Source organism: Vipera berus, assembly GCF_964194415.1.
Source record: "Vipera berus genome assembly, chromosome: 12".
Taxonomy (NCBI): Eukaryota; Metazoa; Chordata; class Lepidosauria; order Squamata; family Viperidae; genus Vipera; species Vipera berus.
The window spans coordinates 13,224,344-13,242,856 of NC_138215.1; the positions used below are offsets into that span (position 1 = coordinate 13,224,344).

The 18,513-nt window shown below is 41.5% G+C and overlaps 1 protein-coding gene across 1 annotated transcript; it reads right to left on the reverse strand.

Annotated features, from left to right (window-relative positions):
• Positions 1–982: 982 nt before the first annotated feature.
• On the reverse strand, positions 983–18,215 carry TMC3 (transmembrane channel like 3; the record flags this gene model as incomplete). Its single annotated transcript, XM_081337021.1, has 22 exons — positions 983–1,832; positions 2,318–2,627; positions 3,191–3,233; positions 3,456–3,534; positions 4,294–4,419; positions 5,342–5,452; positions 6,484–6,612; positions 7,065–7,132; positions 7,883–8,011; positions 8,332–8,580; positions 9,426–9,504; positions 9,795–9,904; positions 10,983–11,130; positions 11,918–11,961; positions 12,209–12,356; positions 13,387–13,529; positions 13,630–13,728; positions 13,981–14,087; positions 14,681–14,762; positions 15,601–15,676; positions 17,379–17,522; positions 18,106–18,215. 22 exons carry the CDS (start codon positions 18,213–18,215, stop codon positions 983–985), a joined length of 3,384 nt encoding a protein of 1,127 aa, XP_081193147.1.
• Between the last annotated feature and the right edge of the window lie 298 nt (positions 18,216–18,513).

The following is an 18,513-nucleotide window of genomic DNA, read 5'->3' on the forward strand; positions in this document are numbered from 1 at the left end:
AATCCATTACTTAACTCAGGGGTCTTCAAACTGGGCCCTTTTATGACTTGTGGACTTCGACTCCCAGAATTCCTCAGCCAGCGTGCTGGCTGAGGAATTCTGGGAGTCGAAGTCCACAAGTCATAAAAGGGTCCAGTTTGAAGACCACTGACTTAAATGCAATGGGTGGGATCAGTTTCTTCTCTATGCTTGTTAAAGATGATTTTGAACGGTCGTTACTACAGTCCAATTTTACTACAGCAAAGATACTTTAGCCAAGAATAAGCAAGTAGAGAGAATGTTACAGGAATGGAACTACTCAACATTCGTCCTCAAGTGGAATGTAACAACGCTTAAGCAAAGCCCAAACATTTAGGATTGTGGGGTACCTGGCAGAGCTCTGAGTGTACCTCAGTTCACAGTTCCCAAATGTTGCAATTTTTTTCTTCCTATTGTGGGAAGTCAGCCCCCCACCCCACCCAAGAAGGAAATATTAAAAGGGCAGAATATTATATTTCCTCAAAGGATCTTAAAGAAGCAGAAAAGCATACCCAGTTTTTCTTAATAGCCCCACGTCTCCCTCCCGCAAGCAGAAACCAGCTCTGTAGAAATGCAGATGTAATAATCCATTCAGGAAGGTTGCAGTCCTCCAGCTAGAAGCTTAGGAAGACAAAGACACCTAAAATCTACATACCCCACACAAACTCTAGGACAGGACATAATAGGATTAACCCCCAGATGCCAAAGGGGCAGACTCAGACTCAGGTCAAAGTAGACGACACAGGGAATACAAAGCCTCAAACAGGAACAGGAAACAACTCCAAAGAAAAGCCCAAGAGGGTATAAAAACCCACTCCCTACATGCGCACTCTCTCTCTCTCTTCTCTTCCAGTGTCATCTTTCTGTCTGGCTCTCCTCTTGAATAAACTGCAACCTTCTTTCTAAAGCAGTCGCCATGTTGTTTATTCCCAGTTTGGACTGAACCCTGATGAAGACTTTTCCTTTAGACATTGGAACATATCAGGTCATTCATTTCAGCCAGGTTCAACTCCACACCAGAGTTTGTCTTTTGAGGAGTTCCTTTCGTTCCCGATTTCAGATATTTCTCTTTGCTGGGGAGGACTTGGATGTACTGATCGTTGCCACTGGTGGGCTGATCACTGCTCGATTCAGGAGAGATGGAATCAGACTCTGTGGGAGACGGAGACGGCTTGGACGTGGCTTTGCCAGGGTGTTCTGGATAATGCTGGTCAAATTCAATATTCTTCAGGTGTATCTTTCGGTGGGGGTGGGGGCCTCTGCCGTAAGTCAAACCGAAACCATCTTCCCAAGACTTGTAGCGCATTTTCGCTAGGGACCTGCTTGGCAGAGCCTGGTTGTCGGTCCACTCCCCAATGTAGAAGCGAGGGAGGGCTCGGAGGTCTGACAGGGACCGCGGGCGGTGATGAGTCTGCTTAGTGACGCCTCTTCTGTACCCTTCTTCTTCCTCCTCCTCCTCAGTGTAATGAGGTGAGTAGGCCCTGCGGGGTGTTCGAACCACATATCTTCGGATGTGACGTGGATATAACTCCACAAAGTCCCCTGTCTCATCCATCCGGATGTTCCTTGGTGGCCGGGTTGTGGCACGGAGGATTTTTTTGCGGGGCTGATGCTCGTTGACAATGTAGTACTTGGCTGTGTGAGCTCTGTGGCCCACAAAAGGGGGACCCCCGGGGGCCCCATGAGATTCCGGCTTCATTTTCCTGAACAAGGGTTCGGAATGAGCATCTTCCATGCGTTTCTTCATCCTTACAGGAGTATAGACTTTGGCTTTGCAGAGTTCACTAGCACTCCCATGCATGGTGTTCGGGTATCTGAGAAAGAAAGAGAGGGTCAGGATGGCTAAGTGGTTTGGTCTAGTGGTTAAGACATCAGGCCACAGGTTCTAGTTCCACCTTAGTCATGAAAGCCAGCTGGGTGACTATGGGCCAATCACTAGGAGACAGTGAGTTCTAGTCCCACCTTAGGCATGAAAGCTGGCTGGATGGCTATGGGCCAATCACTAGGAGACGGTGAGTTCTAGTCTCACTTTAGTCATGAAAGCCAGCTGGGTGACTATGGGCCAATCATTAGGAGATGGTGAGTTCTAGTCCCACCTCAGTCATGAAAGCTGGTGGGTGACTATGGGCCAATCACTAGGAGACAGTGAGTTCTAGTCCCACCTTAGGCATGAAAGCCGGCTGGATGGCTATGGGCCAATCACTAGGAGATGGTGAGTTCTAGACCCACATGAAAGCCAGCTGGGTAACTTTGGCCAGTCACTCTCTCTGGTTTCTTTAGTTTCTGGGAAGGGTCTTACCTGTTGATGGAAGGTTCTGTTCTAGGCTTCGCCATCTCAGGAATAGGAGGTGTTGGAGTGACAGGTATTGGTGCTACAGGTGTTGGAACACCTGGATTATCTTTTGCTGGGGACGGGCCCACTGCTTTCAGTATTTCAGGGGGTGGTACCGATTGAGATATTGTCTGTATTTGGCTGGGTTTGGGAGACTCAAAGTTCACTACACTGCCATTTTTCCTAGGGGTTGAGGAGCGAGCTGAAGACTCCTGACTGATGACGTCAGTCTCCTGTTCGGGCCTCTTGCCATTTCCTTCTACGTTTTGGATTCTAGCTAAAAAATAAAATTTAGGGGGGGGGGGAAATCAGTCATTGCTTCCCGTCATCAGCTGGAACTGATCAATGGCGTAGCACGTATTTTATCGAAAGCATAACCTTAGTAAGTCAACCAGCATCCTCCAGCTGAATTTGCCCATCATGTTAAAATGTGACGTGCTTTAATCCTGGCTTGTTAAACAAGAATCAGAAGCTGGATTCACACATCATCCTAAACCATAAATCATGACATCCCAACATTACAAGCTATAACCGAAGTAAAACGAAGTATGGTTTTAAGGCACGGTTAAATTCAAAACTCAGTGAGTTGCCCAAAGTTCTTGAATTCTGGTTGTAGCTCCGTCCTGGAGTTTCAAAAGCTGATTCTCTAATTAATGCATTGGTCTGAAATTTGTCACAATCTTCTTCTGGTTCTTTCTGCAGCAGGTAAACACGGCTAGACTAGTCTCCATATGTTTCATTTGACAGCTTTTGCTTTCAATTATTATTGCATTTCGCGAAAAAGAGGACCGAACATAACAGTCCAATGAGGCCGAGCACCTTAAGGAAGTATTTCCTCACCTGCTGCCATTTTGACCACTTTTTTCTTGTCTTCAGTTCTTTCCTACAACAGATACCAAATTAACTGGTTAAAAGTTCAGCCTTATCTAATACTTCTGTTGAAAAACAAAACATTGCGCTCAGACGTCAAATAAAGTTTGTGGGTATAAAAGCTATCTGTACCTGCTACCCACCCGTTGATTCATTTTTTTCTCTCTGGTAAGAATTAATTTTATTTTTTTAAAAATACCAAAAACGTGGTATGAGCATTTTAGTCAGCACTTACTGTTTGGATCTGCATCCTTAGTTGGCTGTTGGTGAATTTTAATGACCTCGCAATACTCTGCAGGTAATATATTAGCATGCTGGGGGGCGGAATATCAGGAGGAAAAAATATCAGTAGAGATGTCTTTGATTTACATCACATTAAATTAAAAGAACTGAATAAACATAACTTCAATAATTTGTTTCCATAATAAGGAGATTTCTTCCCTGCAACTGGCCACCTTGTTTGGATTTAGAAGCTAAGCCAGGGCAGACCTGATGAATACTTAGAAGGCACTAGTCATAAACCCAACATAAGTAAAGGTAAAGGTTCCCCCGCACATGCATGCTAGTCATTTCCAACTCTAGGGGCTAGTGCTCATCTCCGTTTCAAAGTCGAAGAGCCAGCGCTTGTCCGAGGACGTCTCCGTGGTCATGTGGCCGGCATGACTAGATGCCAAAGGTGCACGGAACGCTGTTACCTTCCCACCGTAGTGGTCCCTATTTTTCTACTTGCATTTTTACGTGCTTTTGAACTGCTACATTGGCAGAAGCTGGGACGAGTAACAGGTGCTCACTCTGTTACGCAGCACTCGGGATTCAACCCGCCAAACTGCCAGCCTTCTGATCAACAAGCTCAGCGTCCTAACCCACTGAGCCACTGCGTCCCTTAAACCCAACATATTAGCTATCTAAATGCAGAGGTCTTTTTCAATATTATTATCTCTTAGCCTCTTCCATTTGCTGGCTAAAATGGAAGTTCTCCCAGGATAATGACATGGCCAGATTCTCCTGGACACAGAGCTTGGAGTCCACTTGAAATACTGACCATCAAATCAAATAAAAGTGTTTAGACTTACAAGAGTAATAATAAAGCTGGAAGGACCACCACAGGACTACTGATATAAGCCATCACAGAGTTAAACCAAGGAGGGAAGTCGTTTCGAATAGTTTCAGACACAATGTCATAGATTTTTTCTTGCCCACTAGATGGAAAACATTCAGTTGTTGTCTCAGAAAATCGGCAGCATTTAAAACATTTCAGAATAATTTTCTGTTCACAGCCAAGCTCTGAGCTAGATATGTTAGGAAGAATGGGGGGAAATGACCACCAGTTGAGCAAGCTGGAAGGATAAAGTCCTAACAACTTGGGATTAAAATCTTTTCAAGCTGAACTCAAGGCTTCTTATCTACCTCCACTTTGAGGAAAGGTGACCTGTGACCTTCCACCTGTTGCTGAACCTCAATTCTTGAGCCTTGGTGGAGCAGTGGGCTAATGCCTCCTTAAGTAACACCAGCTGCCTGCAATTAGTGCAGGTTCGAGTCCCACCAGGCTCAAGGTTGACTCAGCCTTCCATCCTTCCGAGGTAGGTAAAATGAGGACCCAGATTGTTGGGGGCAATTAAGCTGACTTTGTAATAATGCCTGCTTGGGGTGTGTGTGAAAGCCCTAATAAGCAGGCATATACATAGAATGAAGGCTACTGCTAAGCTTGTAAGCCGCCCTGAGTCTTCGGAGAAGGGCGGGATACAAATGGAATTAAAAAAAAAAAAAAAAATTCTCAGAAGACCGCGAAAAAGTCAGTGGAGTGGCGTAGATCAGCAGCCTGATCAGCAGCCTATCGCAGTTCAACCCAGTTCTTTACTTTCCAATATTGTTTATTTTTATGGCATGTGTTCCTCATTTTATGACAATGATGCATAAAAGACACACGTGGAGCTATCTAATTATGAAAAATCAGGACACCACAACCGCAGTATCTATCTTCCAATAGCATTATTTTGTGGAATGAGCTCTGATTTTGTAGATGTTTTTTTGTTGGGTTTTTTTTTTAAATTAACACAAAGTAGGTCTGTTAGTAGAATATTACTTAGCATATTAAGTGAAGCAAAGCCAGTATCCACTTACCTAAATGGGCCACAGTTTAGAGATGGCTTGTAGCGAGCAATTGCAAAGATGGTTGGGAGCATACACAGAAAGAGCATAAACAACAGCATAGCTAAGTAGAAGTTGTTAGATCTGAAAAGAAAGCTCTCATTGTTACATAAAGCATTACATATCCTTGCTTCTCTAGTAATCCAAGGCCTTTAAAATCCCAACTACAAGGCCAAGTGCCAACATTTGTTGGTAATATTATTAATATTATTATCAGTAATAAACATTTTTATAGTGTGCAATACCTTAGTAGGCTTATAGATACAAGGATATGTTATTACAGATAAAATATAGATATATTTTCCATTTACTTAACCCTATTTGATCTTCCTTCTCTAAAAGAATGCAAGGGTTCAAATTTTAGCCCTGGCTTTCTAAAAGCATCACACAAACATTCATTTGCTTGAACCACAACAAAAAAAGGTGGAGAAATAACTTCAACACTGCAACGTGGCGAAGTTCCATATTTTATCTTCCAGTCACTGTTTTAAGATGCTGGCAAAGCTTTCTGTAGCCCCACGCAGTAATTTGGAGGAGAGAAACTCACAAGGGGAGCTAGGTATATTTAGGCTATCAAAGGGAAGGGCTGGGGGATAACTGTCTTCCAAGAGTTCAGAGGCTGTCACAAAGAAGAGGGGATTGACTTATTCTCCAAAGCACCAGAGGGCAGGACAAGAAGTCATGGGTGGAAGCTTATATAAGAGAGATCCAACTTAGAAATAAGGAGAAATTTTCTGACACTGAGAACAATTAATCGGGACAGCTTGCCTCCCAGAGTTGTGGGTGCTCTTATCACTGGAGGTTTTGAAAAATAGAACGGACAACTATTTGATCAGGATGATATAAGGTCTCCTTCCTCAAGCAGGGGGTTGGACTAGAAGACCTCTGAGATTCCTTCCAGCCTTATGATTCTATGTTCTATCAGTACACTCAGTAAGTTTTAACTATTAGGTTTAAAAAGCCAAGTCAAATTAAACCAAACTCATATATCTAATCTATTCGATTTTTTGATCCTTAGGTGTTTGTTTTGTTTTTATGTTCACAGACAATTGTGAAGACAACTGCCAGAGCTTGTGTTTTGCTGTTTCTGTGGCGATACATGTGAAGTAACCAACCTTGAAGCTCGGAAGACTTGCTGATGAGGGACATTGCAGGTCAACACTGCCCAGCTTCTTAGGTACATCAGCCCAATCAGCTTCAGGACGTTGAATGCAGGGAGGCAAGGAGAAAAGAAGGCTCCCATCCTAGGAATGGGAACAACCAGAGCCCACTCATCAATGTTCTTAATTTGGGAAGTAGACTATTAATGAACAAGCTTCTTCTTGCTTCAGTCGGAATGGGTTTGGTTATTTATGAGTTTGGCCAACAGGAAGAAATTAATTTGGCCATCACCCTTATGAGTAGAGATTAACAGCATGATTAACACTAGACAAGGGGTAGGCAACCTTGGCTCTTTTATGACTCGTGGATTTCAACTCCCAGAATTCCTGAGCCAGCTATGCTAGACCAACCATCAAATAAGCAGTGCCCCGGTGAAGGAACTACTAATGCAGACAAACTAACAGTATACAACTCTTAGTAAACAATTTCCCTTTTGGGAATGCAGTTACTGGTCTGCGGTTCAAAGGCAATATGGCTGTAAGTTCCTCAAAAATGAACTATCAATAAGATAAACAGAATGAAGTTAATTTGTTACCAGATCATCCCTTGATTGTAGACCAAATGCAGGACATTCTCTGCTATTTTAAATTCCCCATATTCCGGCTGCAAAGTAACGAACAACAACAATGAAAAAGATTTAGTAGCAAATTCTTTTTAAAGAGATACATGTGGGGCAGTGTTTCTTACATTTTTTCCCCCTCTCTGCTCCCTTTGCCACTCTTAAAAATTGTGCAGGACGAAAGAGCTTCTGTGTGCATGGGTTATATTTATCAATATTTACTGTATTACAAATTCTGATGTCTTTGCTGCTACTATCACTTCTCATGATTGTTTATTTATTTATTTATTAGTTGAATTTATATACTGCCCTATTCCCGAAGGACTCAGGGCGGTTCACAGGGCAATTAAAACAGTACAAAAAAGAATAAAATAGAATTAAATTAGTACAAGCCCACAATTCCTAATAACAATAAAATTAAAATTTTAAAATTAATTTAATATAATTTAATTAAATACTTGAAGGGATTTAAATGTTTTATTATTTTTCAACATAGGCTGGCAAATAATTTTAGTTTTGCAGGTCCCCCTGAGAGGGTCTCAGGGGGATTTCAGAGGTCCTCTGTCCAGACTTTAAGAAATACTGATTTAAAGCATTAAAGATCTGCTCTCCAGTTACTGGTTCAGATCAAATTTAGATGGAACACTGCCCTCTATTGGTTGAAAGTATTATGGATCGATCCTTGCACCACTCACTGAAAGCAATGGAGAAGGAAGATTTCAAAAAGGCTCCTACCTCCATGGAATATGCTCCAATTTATACTTTTTTATTTATTTGTTTGAACCTATACTCACAAACTTGTTTTCCAGATCCCAGCACCAGCAGTCACTTAAGTACCGGACAAAAAGACCACGGAAAAAATCAATCAGGAGGATGCTAGCTACAGTGAACAGCATATCGATAATTGACAATTTCAACATCTCCTGAAACAAAACACAATGCAATGACCAACAGTAACACTTAAAACACACACACACACACACACACACACACACACACACACACACACACACATCAAAACGTGCATTACTACCTAGGCATTTAACACTGAAATGTGTAACATATTTGTAAGTGGAGTATTCATAAAAAAAAATAAGCAGCATCCTTGCTACTTTAGAAACAGCAGAAGCAATAATATTAAGGATGGGAAGGCAGGTCTCCATTGATCCTCCTGCCAAACATTTCTTCAGTTCTGGTGCCATCGACGGAAAAAGAAAACAGCTCGGATAAGGATGAGACCTACTTGACCAACATAGGTCTCCCAGCATTGACTTTGGTGACTTTCGACGTTGGCGTCGTAAGGTGCTGTATTGTTGAATTCAACCCGGCGAGCGTAGCTATGGGTGTGATTCTCATATAGAAGGAAAGTGCCATTCTTAATCATGCGCATATTTGGAATTGGGGTTGAAAAGTTGTGCTCCAGGATGGTTTTTGCTGCTAAGAAGGTGGTGGTACCCATGTTGTTGCTTCCATTTTTATGAACCTCCATCTTCTGAAATCATATATTGAAATGAAAACTCAGAAAGTGGGTCTTTCCACTTTCCCGGTCCTGTTTAAAGCTTTTAAGTCACAGTTTGCAGCCTCAAGAATACTTGGACTTTGCCAAAAAGTAGGTAATAGACCAGGGGTGTCAAACTCACAATGTCATGTGACGTTTCACAACTTTTTTTCCATTGCCAGCAATGGAATGGGTGTGGTTTCGGCATGACGCATCCGGCCTGTGGGCTGGAAGTTTGACACCCCTGTAATAGAGCCTGGAGTCTCTCTCCTGCTCAACAATTGCTGCTTAATTATAATTGCCAGTGTGTCAAGAGAAAAAAAATATTTAAAACATTTAAATTAAATCAAAAGAAGTTTAGTTCTTATTATGAGTGTACTTAACTTTGTCTTTCCAATATCACTTTTTGAAATGTAATCACAACAGCCAAAACATCCCTATTTAGGGGATGGAGACAATTAATTGAATATTGTATTATTCTTATCTATTACTTCTTTTTTCCCTACAGTAATGCAGCTTATGCTTGTATGTCAAGTTTGTTAATAGTGTGGATTGAATTTCTGTTATAAAGCCATTCTTATATTCCAACCCACATGAGATAACATTCTGAGATAACAGTTTTATCACTAATACAAATAAAAGGGGAAGGCAAAAAAAATGAGAGCATTAACACTTTATCATTTTTACAATGAAATACTGAAGAGTTACAGATGTGTAATTCTGCCTCAACTGTGTGCTGAAGCGTTTCAGTTCACCAAAATCCCTACTTGTCTCATGGGGATTATTGCAAAGCACTGAGATCATCTTGCTACCCAAAATGATAAAGATTTGCAACTTACAGCAAAGCTCATGCTGTCCACTTTATCCAGAAGTGCAATGATCAAGCTGTAGAGATTTCCCAAATATAAGACCAACACTCTGGAAAACAACCACAACAACCAAGAAACAAAAATTGGGAAATGTTTTTTTTCACTGGAAGTCCACCCCATTCCATCTGTCCCTTCAGGTGGAAATGATTAAGGCCATTTTTATTCTGCTAAGTCAGGGGTCTTCAAACTTAGCCCTTTTATGACTTGTGGGCTTCAACTCCCAGAATTCCTCAGCCAGCCTGGCTGAGGAATTCTGGGAGTTGAAGCCCACAAGTCATAAAAGGGCCAGGTTTGAAGACCCCTGTGCTAAGTGGATGTGATGCAGATGATGTCTCACACCTGGCGAGCTGGAAGCGGAGTGTAGTTCTGGGGTGATACATCTCCAAAGCGGCTATCAGTTCAAAGGCAGATGGTGCAAGCATGGTAATCAGGGAGACAACCACGCTAACCTGGAAACAAGAGAAGAATGTCTTATTTTCAGGATGGGGGGCGGGAAAGCGCTTGATTTTTATGCAATTATTAAACCATCACGCATATCAGAATACAGCTCTTTACTGGAACTTCATCCTTGATGGATTATGTGACACAACTCGAAAATGCACGCGACTGAGCAATCCCAGGCACAAACACTTGCCATCAAAGCATTTTGAAAGAGCAACATCTGTTTTTTTGTATGGGTATTTCTACTCATCTCCATTTTCTTGAAAGCCACTTTATCAAGAGATTTTCCACGATAGAGTGCACGTAGTTAATATTTTCAGCCAATTATGCTTCTGGGGGGGCCTGCATTTTCTTAACGTATTCTTATAGGATGTCTTAAAAGCCAGAGCGCAAACATTCTGAGCACCATGCATTGCATGGGCCTCCTCAGGGTGCCACCGGTCAAAGAATGCCGACTGGTGGCCCCCAGGGGGAGGGCGTTCTCTGTGGGCGCGCCAGATTTATGGAACCATCTTCCGGTCGAGCTCCGGATGGCGCCTGATCTCCGCTCCTTCCGGCGCGATCTTAAAACCCACCTCTTTGAACAAGCTGGCCTGGCCTGATGGGATGGGGTTGGGGTTTTATAAATTGGTCTTAACTTTTAATCTGTATTAATTTATTACGGGCATTGCTGGTTAATTACTTTTTAATATTTTTTTTAATTTTTGTATCTTGTTTTTATTATGTATTGCCCTGTTCACCGCCCTGAGTCCTTCGGGAGGAGGGCGGTATACAAATTAAATTAATAAATAATAAATAAATAAAATACAGTCAGGTTTCAGTTTATTCATTGGCTTGAAAGTCTAACACCAAGTAAGTTGGTATCAAAATGGAAATGGAATGAAGTTTCTGCCGTGGCCCTTTCAGGAGGATGGAGAACAAGCATCTGAAAACACAGGCACGTAGAGTGTGTGTCCAGTATGTTATCGTCATTATGATGGCTCATAAACAGCCATTATAGATAGCTCAGTTGAAGAGGAAAAGGATCGCTTTGGCTCATATCTCATATTGGAAAAGGAGTCTGAAGCTAAGAAAACGTGCTCTCACCTCATTCTTTTCCCACAAGCTCAGCTCTTTCTTCGTCCTTTCCAACTTCTGCGATCGATCCACGACAAAATAAATGATGTAAATACTTCCCGCCAGGGAGAGAAGGACCAAGATGTTTGCAATTATTCTTAAGCTTATTGTCACTGCTCTGAATATGGAGAGGAAGCAGAAAAGAAGATTCAGATCATTTCAGGAGTTTATATTTATTATTTATTTTATTTATTAAATTTTTATACCGCCCTTCTCCCGAAGGACTCAGGGCGGTGTAACAGGGCAATAAATATCAAAAGTGTAAATACAAAAGTTAAAAAAGAGATTTAAAAAAAATTAAATAATTATGCCCAAGAATACAATACTAAAAATGTGTTAAGAACTTATTTAAATCCAACCCCAAACCCATCAGACCAGGCCAGATTGTTCAAATAGATAGGTTTTTAAATCACGCCGGAAGGAGCGCAGGTCGGGGGCCATCCGGAGCTCAACCGGAAGGCGGTTCCACGGGTCTGGCGCGCCCACAGAGAAGGCCCTCCCCCTGGGGGCCACCAATCGACATTCTCTGATCGGAGGCACCCTGAGGAGGCCCTCTCTGTGGGAGCGCACTTGGACGGAGGGAAGTTGACGCCGGCAGCAGGTGCTGCCGTAGGTAATCCGGACCCATGCCATGTAGGGCTTTGTAGGTCATAACCAACAGTTATGACCTATAACAGTTTAAGAGACGGATCTGGCTTCTGGTCTTTCCCCGATCAGTCGTACTGTATATCACTAGAGCAGGGGTCGGCAACCTCGGCTCTTTTATGACTCGTGGACTTCAACTCCCAGAATTCCTGAGCCAGCTATGCTGGCTCAGGAATTCTGGGAGTTGAAGTCCACGAGTCATAAAAGAGCCGAGGTTGCCGACCCCTGCACTAGAGGGAAAAAATTATATGCATACGTACAGGTTTGTGCTCTTTTTCTTTTCCTGCTCTTCCAGTATAGCTTCCTTAAAAGAAACAAAGACAAAATAGCCTATAAATAAATATAATATAAATATAAATAATATAAATAAATAAATTATACTTATAATATAAATATACAGGCCCCGAAGCTGTCCACTCCAACAAAACTTTTGTGTGACTTACGGTCAATATCCTTCTAATGACTCTACACAATACAACGTCATGGTATTTTTGTTTGTCTACTGTGTTGCAGGCACCGGTTCTCTTCCGCTTGGATGTTGATTAGCTTACCCTGATGCTGTTCACTATGGCAGCGGACTTGCTCTCTGCAGCTTCAGGGTTGCCAATTAAATAGTCCCAAGCACAAAACACTCGCCAGCAAAAGGTGTAGTTTTCATCAGAAGCACTAGCAAGGCTCATTCTGGAATTTTTGGCCATCCTGGAAAATAACCATCAAATGACCCATACATTGTTATCCTTCAGACCAGGGATGATGAGGAGGAGGAGGATGAGAGGAGGCTGATAACAACAACAACAACAACAACAATAATGTTGGAAGGGACCTTGGAGGTCATCTAGTCCAACCCCCTGCTCAGGCAGGAAACCCTATACCATTTCAGACAAAATGGCTGTCCAGTCTCTTCTTAAAAACCTCCAGTGTTGGAGCATTCACCACTTCTGGAGCCAGGTTGTTTCACTGGCTAATTGTCTTCACTGTCAGGAAATTTCTCCTTACTTCTAGGTTGCTTCTCTCCTTGATTAGTTTTCATCCGTTGCTTCTTGTCCTGCTTTCAGGTGCTTTGGAGAATAGCATGACTCCCTCTTCTTTGGGGCAGCCCCTGAGATGCTGGAACACTGCTATCATGTCCCCCCTCATTCTTCTCTTCATTAAACTAGACATACCCAATCCCAGCAACCGTTCCTTATATGTTTTAGCCTCCAGTCCCCTGATCATCTTTGTTGCTCTTCTCTGTACTCTTTCTAGAGTCTCAACATTTTTTACATCGTGATGACCAAAGCTGGATGCAGTATTCCAAGTGTGGCCTTACCAAGGCATTGTAAAGTAGTATTAACACTTCACGGGACCTTGATTCTATCCCTCTGTTAAGGCAGCCTAGCACTGTGTTCGCTTGAAGGACTCTGACTGAGGTATCTCAACCTACTCCTAATTCTAGCTAATATCATAACTGCAGTCAGTACACACTTCCATTATTTTTAGCCCATTTTTATTTGGGATTTTGTTTTGTTTTTTTGCTATTTTGCCTAACTAAGAGAACTGAAGAACTTAAATTGCTGTAGGTCATTTAATGACTTTGAGTTCATGAAGGTATTACATTTTGGTTTAGGCAAGCTCCTTTGTCTTTCAGTTTGTTTGCTTCCAGTTCCTAACGAACAAACTGGATAAAGTCGAATAATTTATTTATTTATTTTTAAAAAATAGGTGGTTGCCATGAAAAGAGCCACCTTACTTTTTCAACAGAATGATAAAACTGTAGGCAAACACCGCCATTCCGACAAGGAAGTAGGCAAGGGGCAGTCGGTAACCAGCACTCCCAATTTTCCTCGTCTGCCCATAGTATCCATAGAACAAAACGGAATACTGAAGGTAACCCTACAGAAATAGAAATAACATAGTTATCCATAACACTTTTATCTAAGAAGTGTGTGTGTGTGTGTGTGTGTGTGTCTACTAGGGAAGATTTTCTGCTTACCCCCAAAGACCAGATGGTATCCAGGTCCTGTGCAGAATGAAACTGATCACTGGGGATCCGCTTGTTGGGAGTACTTCCAAAAGCATCTCCAGCCAAGATCTGTAAGAAAAACCAAGTCTGGAAATTAGGTAGGTAGATGGACAGGTAGATTTTACAGTACTTGCACACCACCCAGGTCATATAGAAAATAGTTTATTGAATTAGTCTCCAGACCATTTCAAGTATCCGGCTCATATGACACCATGTATGATGTCCTCAAGTCCCTTCAAGATACTTTGAGACATTTCAGGGTCTTCAGCCAAGGTCAAATGGTCCGCTCTTGGTCTAAAACAATCTAAAAGCATCACTTACTTCTGGCAAAACCACAAAGGCTCCTGTCATTATAGTGAGAACAATGTTGATGCCAAACAGCCATCGCAAAAAGATAAAGTAAGAGGCAACCCCTGAGCCAAAGTGACCTAAACACAAAGAAACAAATCATATCAGGCCTCCAAAGTCTTCAAGGAAAGATGTTTTCAGCTTTTGCCAGTAGGCAGACAGTGCTGGAGACAAAGGAATTTTCAACAAGAGGCCATTTCAGCTCCCACACTGAAAAACAACCCTTCCGAGCTTCAGTCCATCTGATCTCCAGAAATGGGGGGAACCCAGCTACTTTTCCTGACATGATCAATGTAGTCATTTCAACTCTAGCAAGGAGACGCAGTCCTGCAAGTAACACAGAGCCAAAGAATATCGGATAATCATGACGCTGATACCATGCTTACTAGTAAACAATCAGTATTTCATCTTATCCTACATAGACAATCATAAATGGTTTCTACCTCAGCCCTTTGCATGCTTATTTAAAGTAAGTCTCACTGATTTGGATGGAATTTACTCTGATAAAGCATGCGTAGGATCATAGCTCCAAAATGAAATAGATTTGTCTTAAAATCTGACATATGACAAAGTAATGGAAACTGGATTTGAATTAGCTCAACAAAAACCTCCCAGTTCCTAGCATTTTCTTTTTAATTCAATGTTTTGAATTTTTCAAGACACGTATACTTACTTTCAATTTTCTTGATTCTCATTTCCCAAGGAATAAAGATGACCATGAAGTTATATGCAAGCCTAATAAATTTTCTCCATAGCTAGAAAAGCAAAATAGCCACACACAGTTAGAACACACATACAGTCTATAATGCATTGCATTGCTGATTTTCTGTTATTTTCTTCCTGTAATTCACTATTATTTTACTTAATATATTTGCTTTAGTAATCATGTTCTTGAAATATTTTTATCTTGTATATAAATATTTTAATTCTGTAATTTTCACAGAACTTTAATATTGAAATATAAAACAAGATATAGAGCAGCTACAGTAATTAACTTTGCCATTGAATTGAGTCTATATAATATTGTATTTCTGAACCAAAACACAAGCAGAAAAATCAGTTTTCCTTTTACTGTGTGTTTCTCCAACTTTTCCAGGTAGTTTGCAAATTCCATTGATTAATATCAACGCTTTGGCATTCAAATGTTGGTGGATGTGTTCTAAACCAACTCAATACATAAATAATCTATTCTGCAATAGCTGCTGTTGGAAGTATTTTAATTAAAGAAAGAATGGTCCAAAGGCTCAAACTTCAGAAAGCCTTCTGACTCAAAACCAATAACACAACCATTTCAGCAAGCCAAATGAAACAGTTCAGCCTTGCAAAGGCTTTGGATGATAGATAGTTGGTGTTCAAATGCTATACTGTATAATATTCACAATAGGTGAACTTTCCCCAATGAATCTTTCTCTGATAGAACCATTAAAGGTAGGAAGCCTTGCCAGGAAAGGAAAGGAGATCTGTAAACAGTATTTCTCAATTTCACTGAGATGACAATGATATCATTGAAAATATGTCTCTCTGTAAATAGAAATGCTAGGCTCATTTTCATGAAAAGTGAGCTCTGGAGCTTTTAATGAAAACCAGACCAACCTCTGCTCCAGCAGCTTGATAGCCTCTTGTCCGAGTCAGCCGACCTTCGTACTTCAATACAATCTCTTTAGCTTGTCTGCCAAGGGAAGAAAGTGGTGGGTTTTTGATGACCCAAATCTCATTATAGGTCTGGTTCCGGCCATTCCCTTTTCATAAACATTAAACAAATGGCATCAAGTAGTGGGACTTTCTGCAGCCAAAGGCACTTTGCCCTTGTTATTCTTATAACAAATGGGAGACTCTTAATGTTCCTTCCTTTAGAAAAATCACAGGGAAAGGGAAGGTTACCAGTCAGCAGTTACAGATGCTTTATTGTGTGTTGTGGAACTACCAACCCTTACAACTGTGGACCAGAGAAGAGAGCAAGGGGGGGGGGATAAAACGTAAGGAGTCCACCACTCAGTCTCCAGACTTTCAGGAAAATCACAAGGAAGGACAGAGCTGAGCTGTGTGAGGTGATCATTTATTTCATCTATATTTTTATAAGACCACCCAGTTCACAATGGATGCAGAGCAGCTAACTTGCAATGACCATGAAAGCAAATTAAAAGAAGACTGCACCACACAGCACAGGTATTGAACTAGAACATAAGAGACCCAGCTTCGAGATAAGAGCCTTGGTGGAACAGTGGGCTAATGCCTCCTTCAGTAACACCAGCTGCCTGCAATTAGTGCAGGTTCGAGTCCCACCAGGCTCCAGGTTGACTCAGCCTTCCATCCTTCCGAGGTAGGTAAAATGAGGACCCAGATTGTTGGAGGCAATAAGCTGACTTTGTAAAAATGCCGCTTGGGGTGGGGTGGGGGCGAAAGCCCTAATAAGCAGGCATATACATAGAATGAAGGCTATTGCTAAGCACATTGATTTGTGCTTAGATTGTAAGCCGCCCTGAGTCTTCGGAAAAGGACGGGATATAAATGGGATTAAAAAAAAAGTCCCCACTCAGCCCAAAAACAGCCCTTGGTGACTATGGGCCAAACCTTTCCTCTCAGCCCAAGAGCCAGGGTGGTACAGGGGTGGAGCTGTTGGAGAGGGGAGACCCAAGTTCTAATCCCCCTTCAGCCATAGAAGCTGCCTGGAGGACTGAAGGCCAACCACTTTATCTTTATTTTACTGAATATTAGGTAGCTCGTATCTTTTGCTTATTATTATTATTATTATTATTATTATTATTATTATTATTATTATTATTATTATTATTATTATTATTATTATTATTATCCAAAGCCATGTACTGGAACTTGGCCTGGTCTGCAATTGTGACAAAGCTGATTGATTGGGAATGTTCTGCTCTCTTGACCATAGAAGGATGGAAAGACCAAGAAGTAGGCTTTCATACCAAGACCAGACAAACTTCACCCTGTCAGTCAGGAGAGACTTTCAGTAAGTGAAATGCCTAAAGAAAAGAAGGACCAAGGGTGACCTGATAGCAGTGCTCCAATATCTAAGGGGCTACCACAAAGAAGAGGGTGGTCAACCTATTTTCCAAGCACCAGAGGAAAGGCAAGATGCAATGGATGGAAACTAATCAAGAAGAGAACCAATCTAGAACTAGGGAGAAAAATTGTTGGTGAAGGAAAGAATAGACAAAAAAGTGAGTACTTATATAGGCTACCTTTCATTTTTGGAGAAAGGGTTGGCTATAAATCTGACAGATACATAACCTGCGGCTCAGATACCTTTTTCTCCAAGGAGATGCAATCACTGAACATGACCACTGGCTTTGCAATCTTAAAACAATTGTTTCACACTGGTCATTCTCCACAAGTCACCCCGTTACCTCAATGCTCGGAGTTTTTGCCTCATGGGCCATGGCCTGCAACGAATGTTGGACATAATTTCCTTCTGAAATTGTATGTTCTGGAAGATCTGTTCCGGATCATTGCTGTCGACCTTCTCATCCCCATTATCTTCATCTGAGTTGCTAAAAATAGCCCGACCCCACAAGAAACACACATAAGTGAAACCACGATCAATACTTCTCTCAGAAACAGTCACAAAAACACAGATTTGCTTATTTGCCTAGCTTACAATTTCAGTGCCAAAGACAGTCCATGTATTTTACTCCAAACTGCCACTGGCTTAGGAGGAAAGCTTACATAGTTATTATTTGTGCCAAAAGAGTCTGATTATCCTTCTCTTACCTATGTGTGAATCTATGCCAAGCAAATCATGAACGTGGGTGATATTGCTCCATTAAACAAACCCAAATACTTGGTTTAATTCTGCTTCAAATTTCAAAGCTGAGAAATTTCATATGGCTAAAGTCCAATATCAGCACGGACCTGCTGTATGTTTAATTACAAGATTTCTCTTCTTACCCACCTGAACGGCATTATCAGATATTTGCTATCCAGAGCTGTCCATCAATAGTTGTGCTGAAGTGGGAATTCTGACAGGTGATATTAGCCTTGCCAAGGCAATAGAAAAACAGCATCTGAAGAAGTCTTTCCCTTGTGCCATGTTTCAGCTGATTGATTGAATAGAACAGAAAATCAATTCCTCACCTGTGGGGTGGTTCCGGATAGGTGTAGATGCTGGCATGTCGCTTCACAGTTTTCAATCTCTTGCAGGTTCTTGCATTTTTCGCAGCTGAACTGCCACCTCCAAATGACATCTTAGAACTTTATGATTTTTTTTTAAAGAGTAGCCAAGTTGCAGGAAGCTGGGGAAAGATGATTAGAAACCAGATATAAAGAGAGTTATAAACTGATAGATGTTGAAGTGGAGTCTGTTTCTATCCTTGTCTGCATCAGACACTCCTAGGTCTGAGAAATATCAGAAAGCTCAGAATACGTACATAGTCTTAAAGGCACAGCACATCAAAGCTGTAGCACTGTAGCATGCCTCTCCCACATATCCAAGGGGGGGGGGGTGGAATCGGTTTTGGTATAGTTAGCTGCAATCCTAAATTA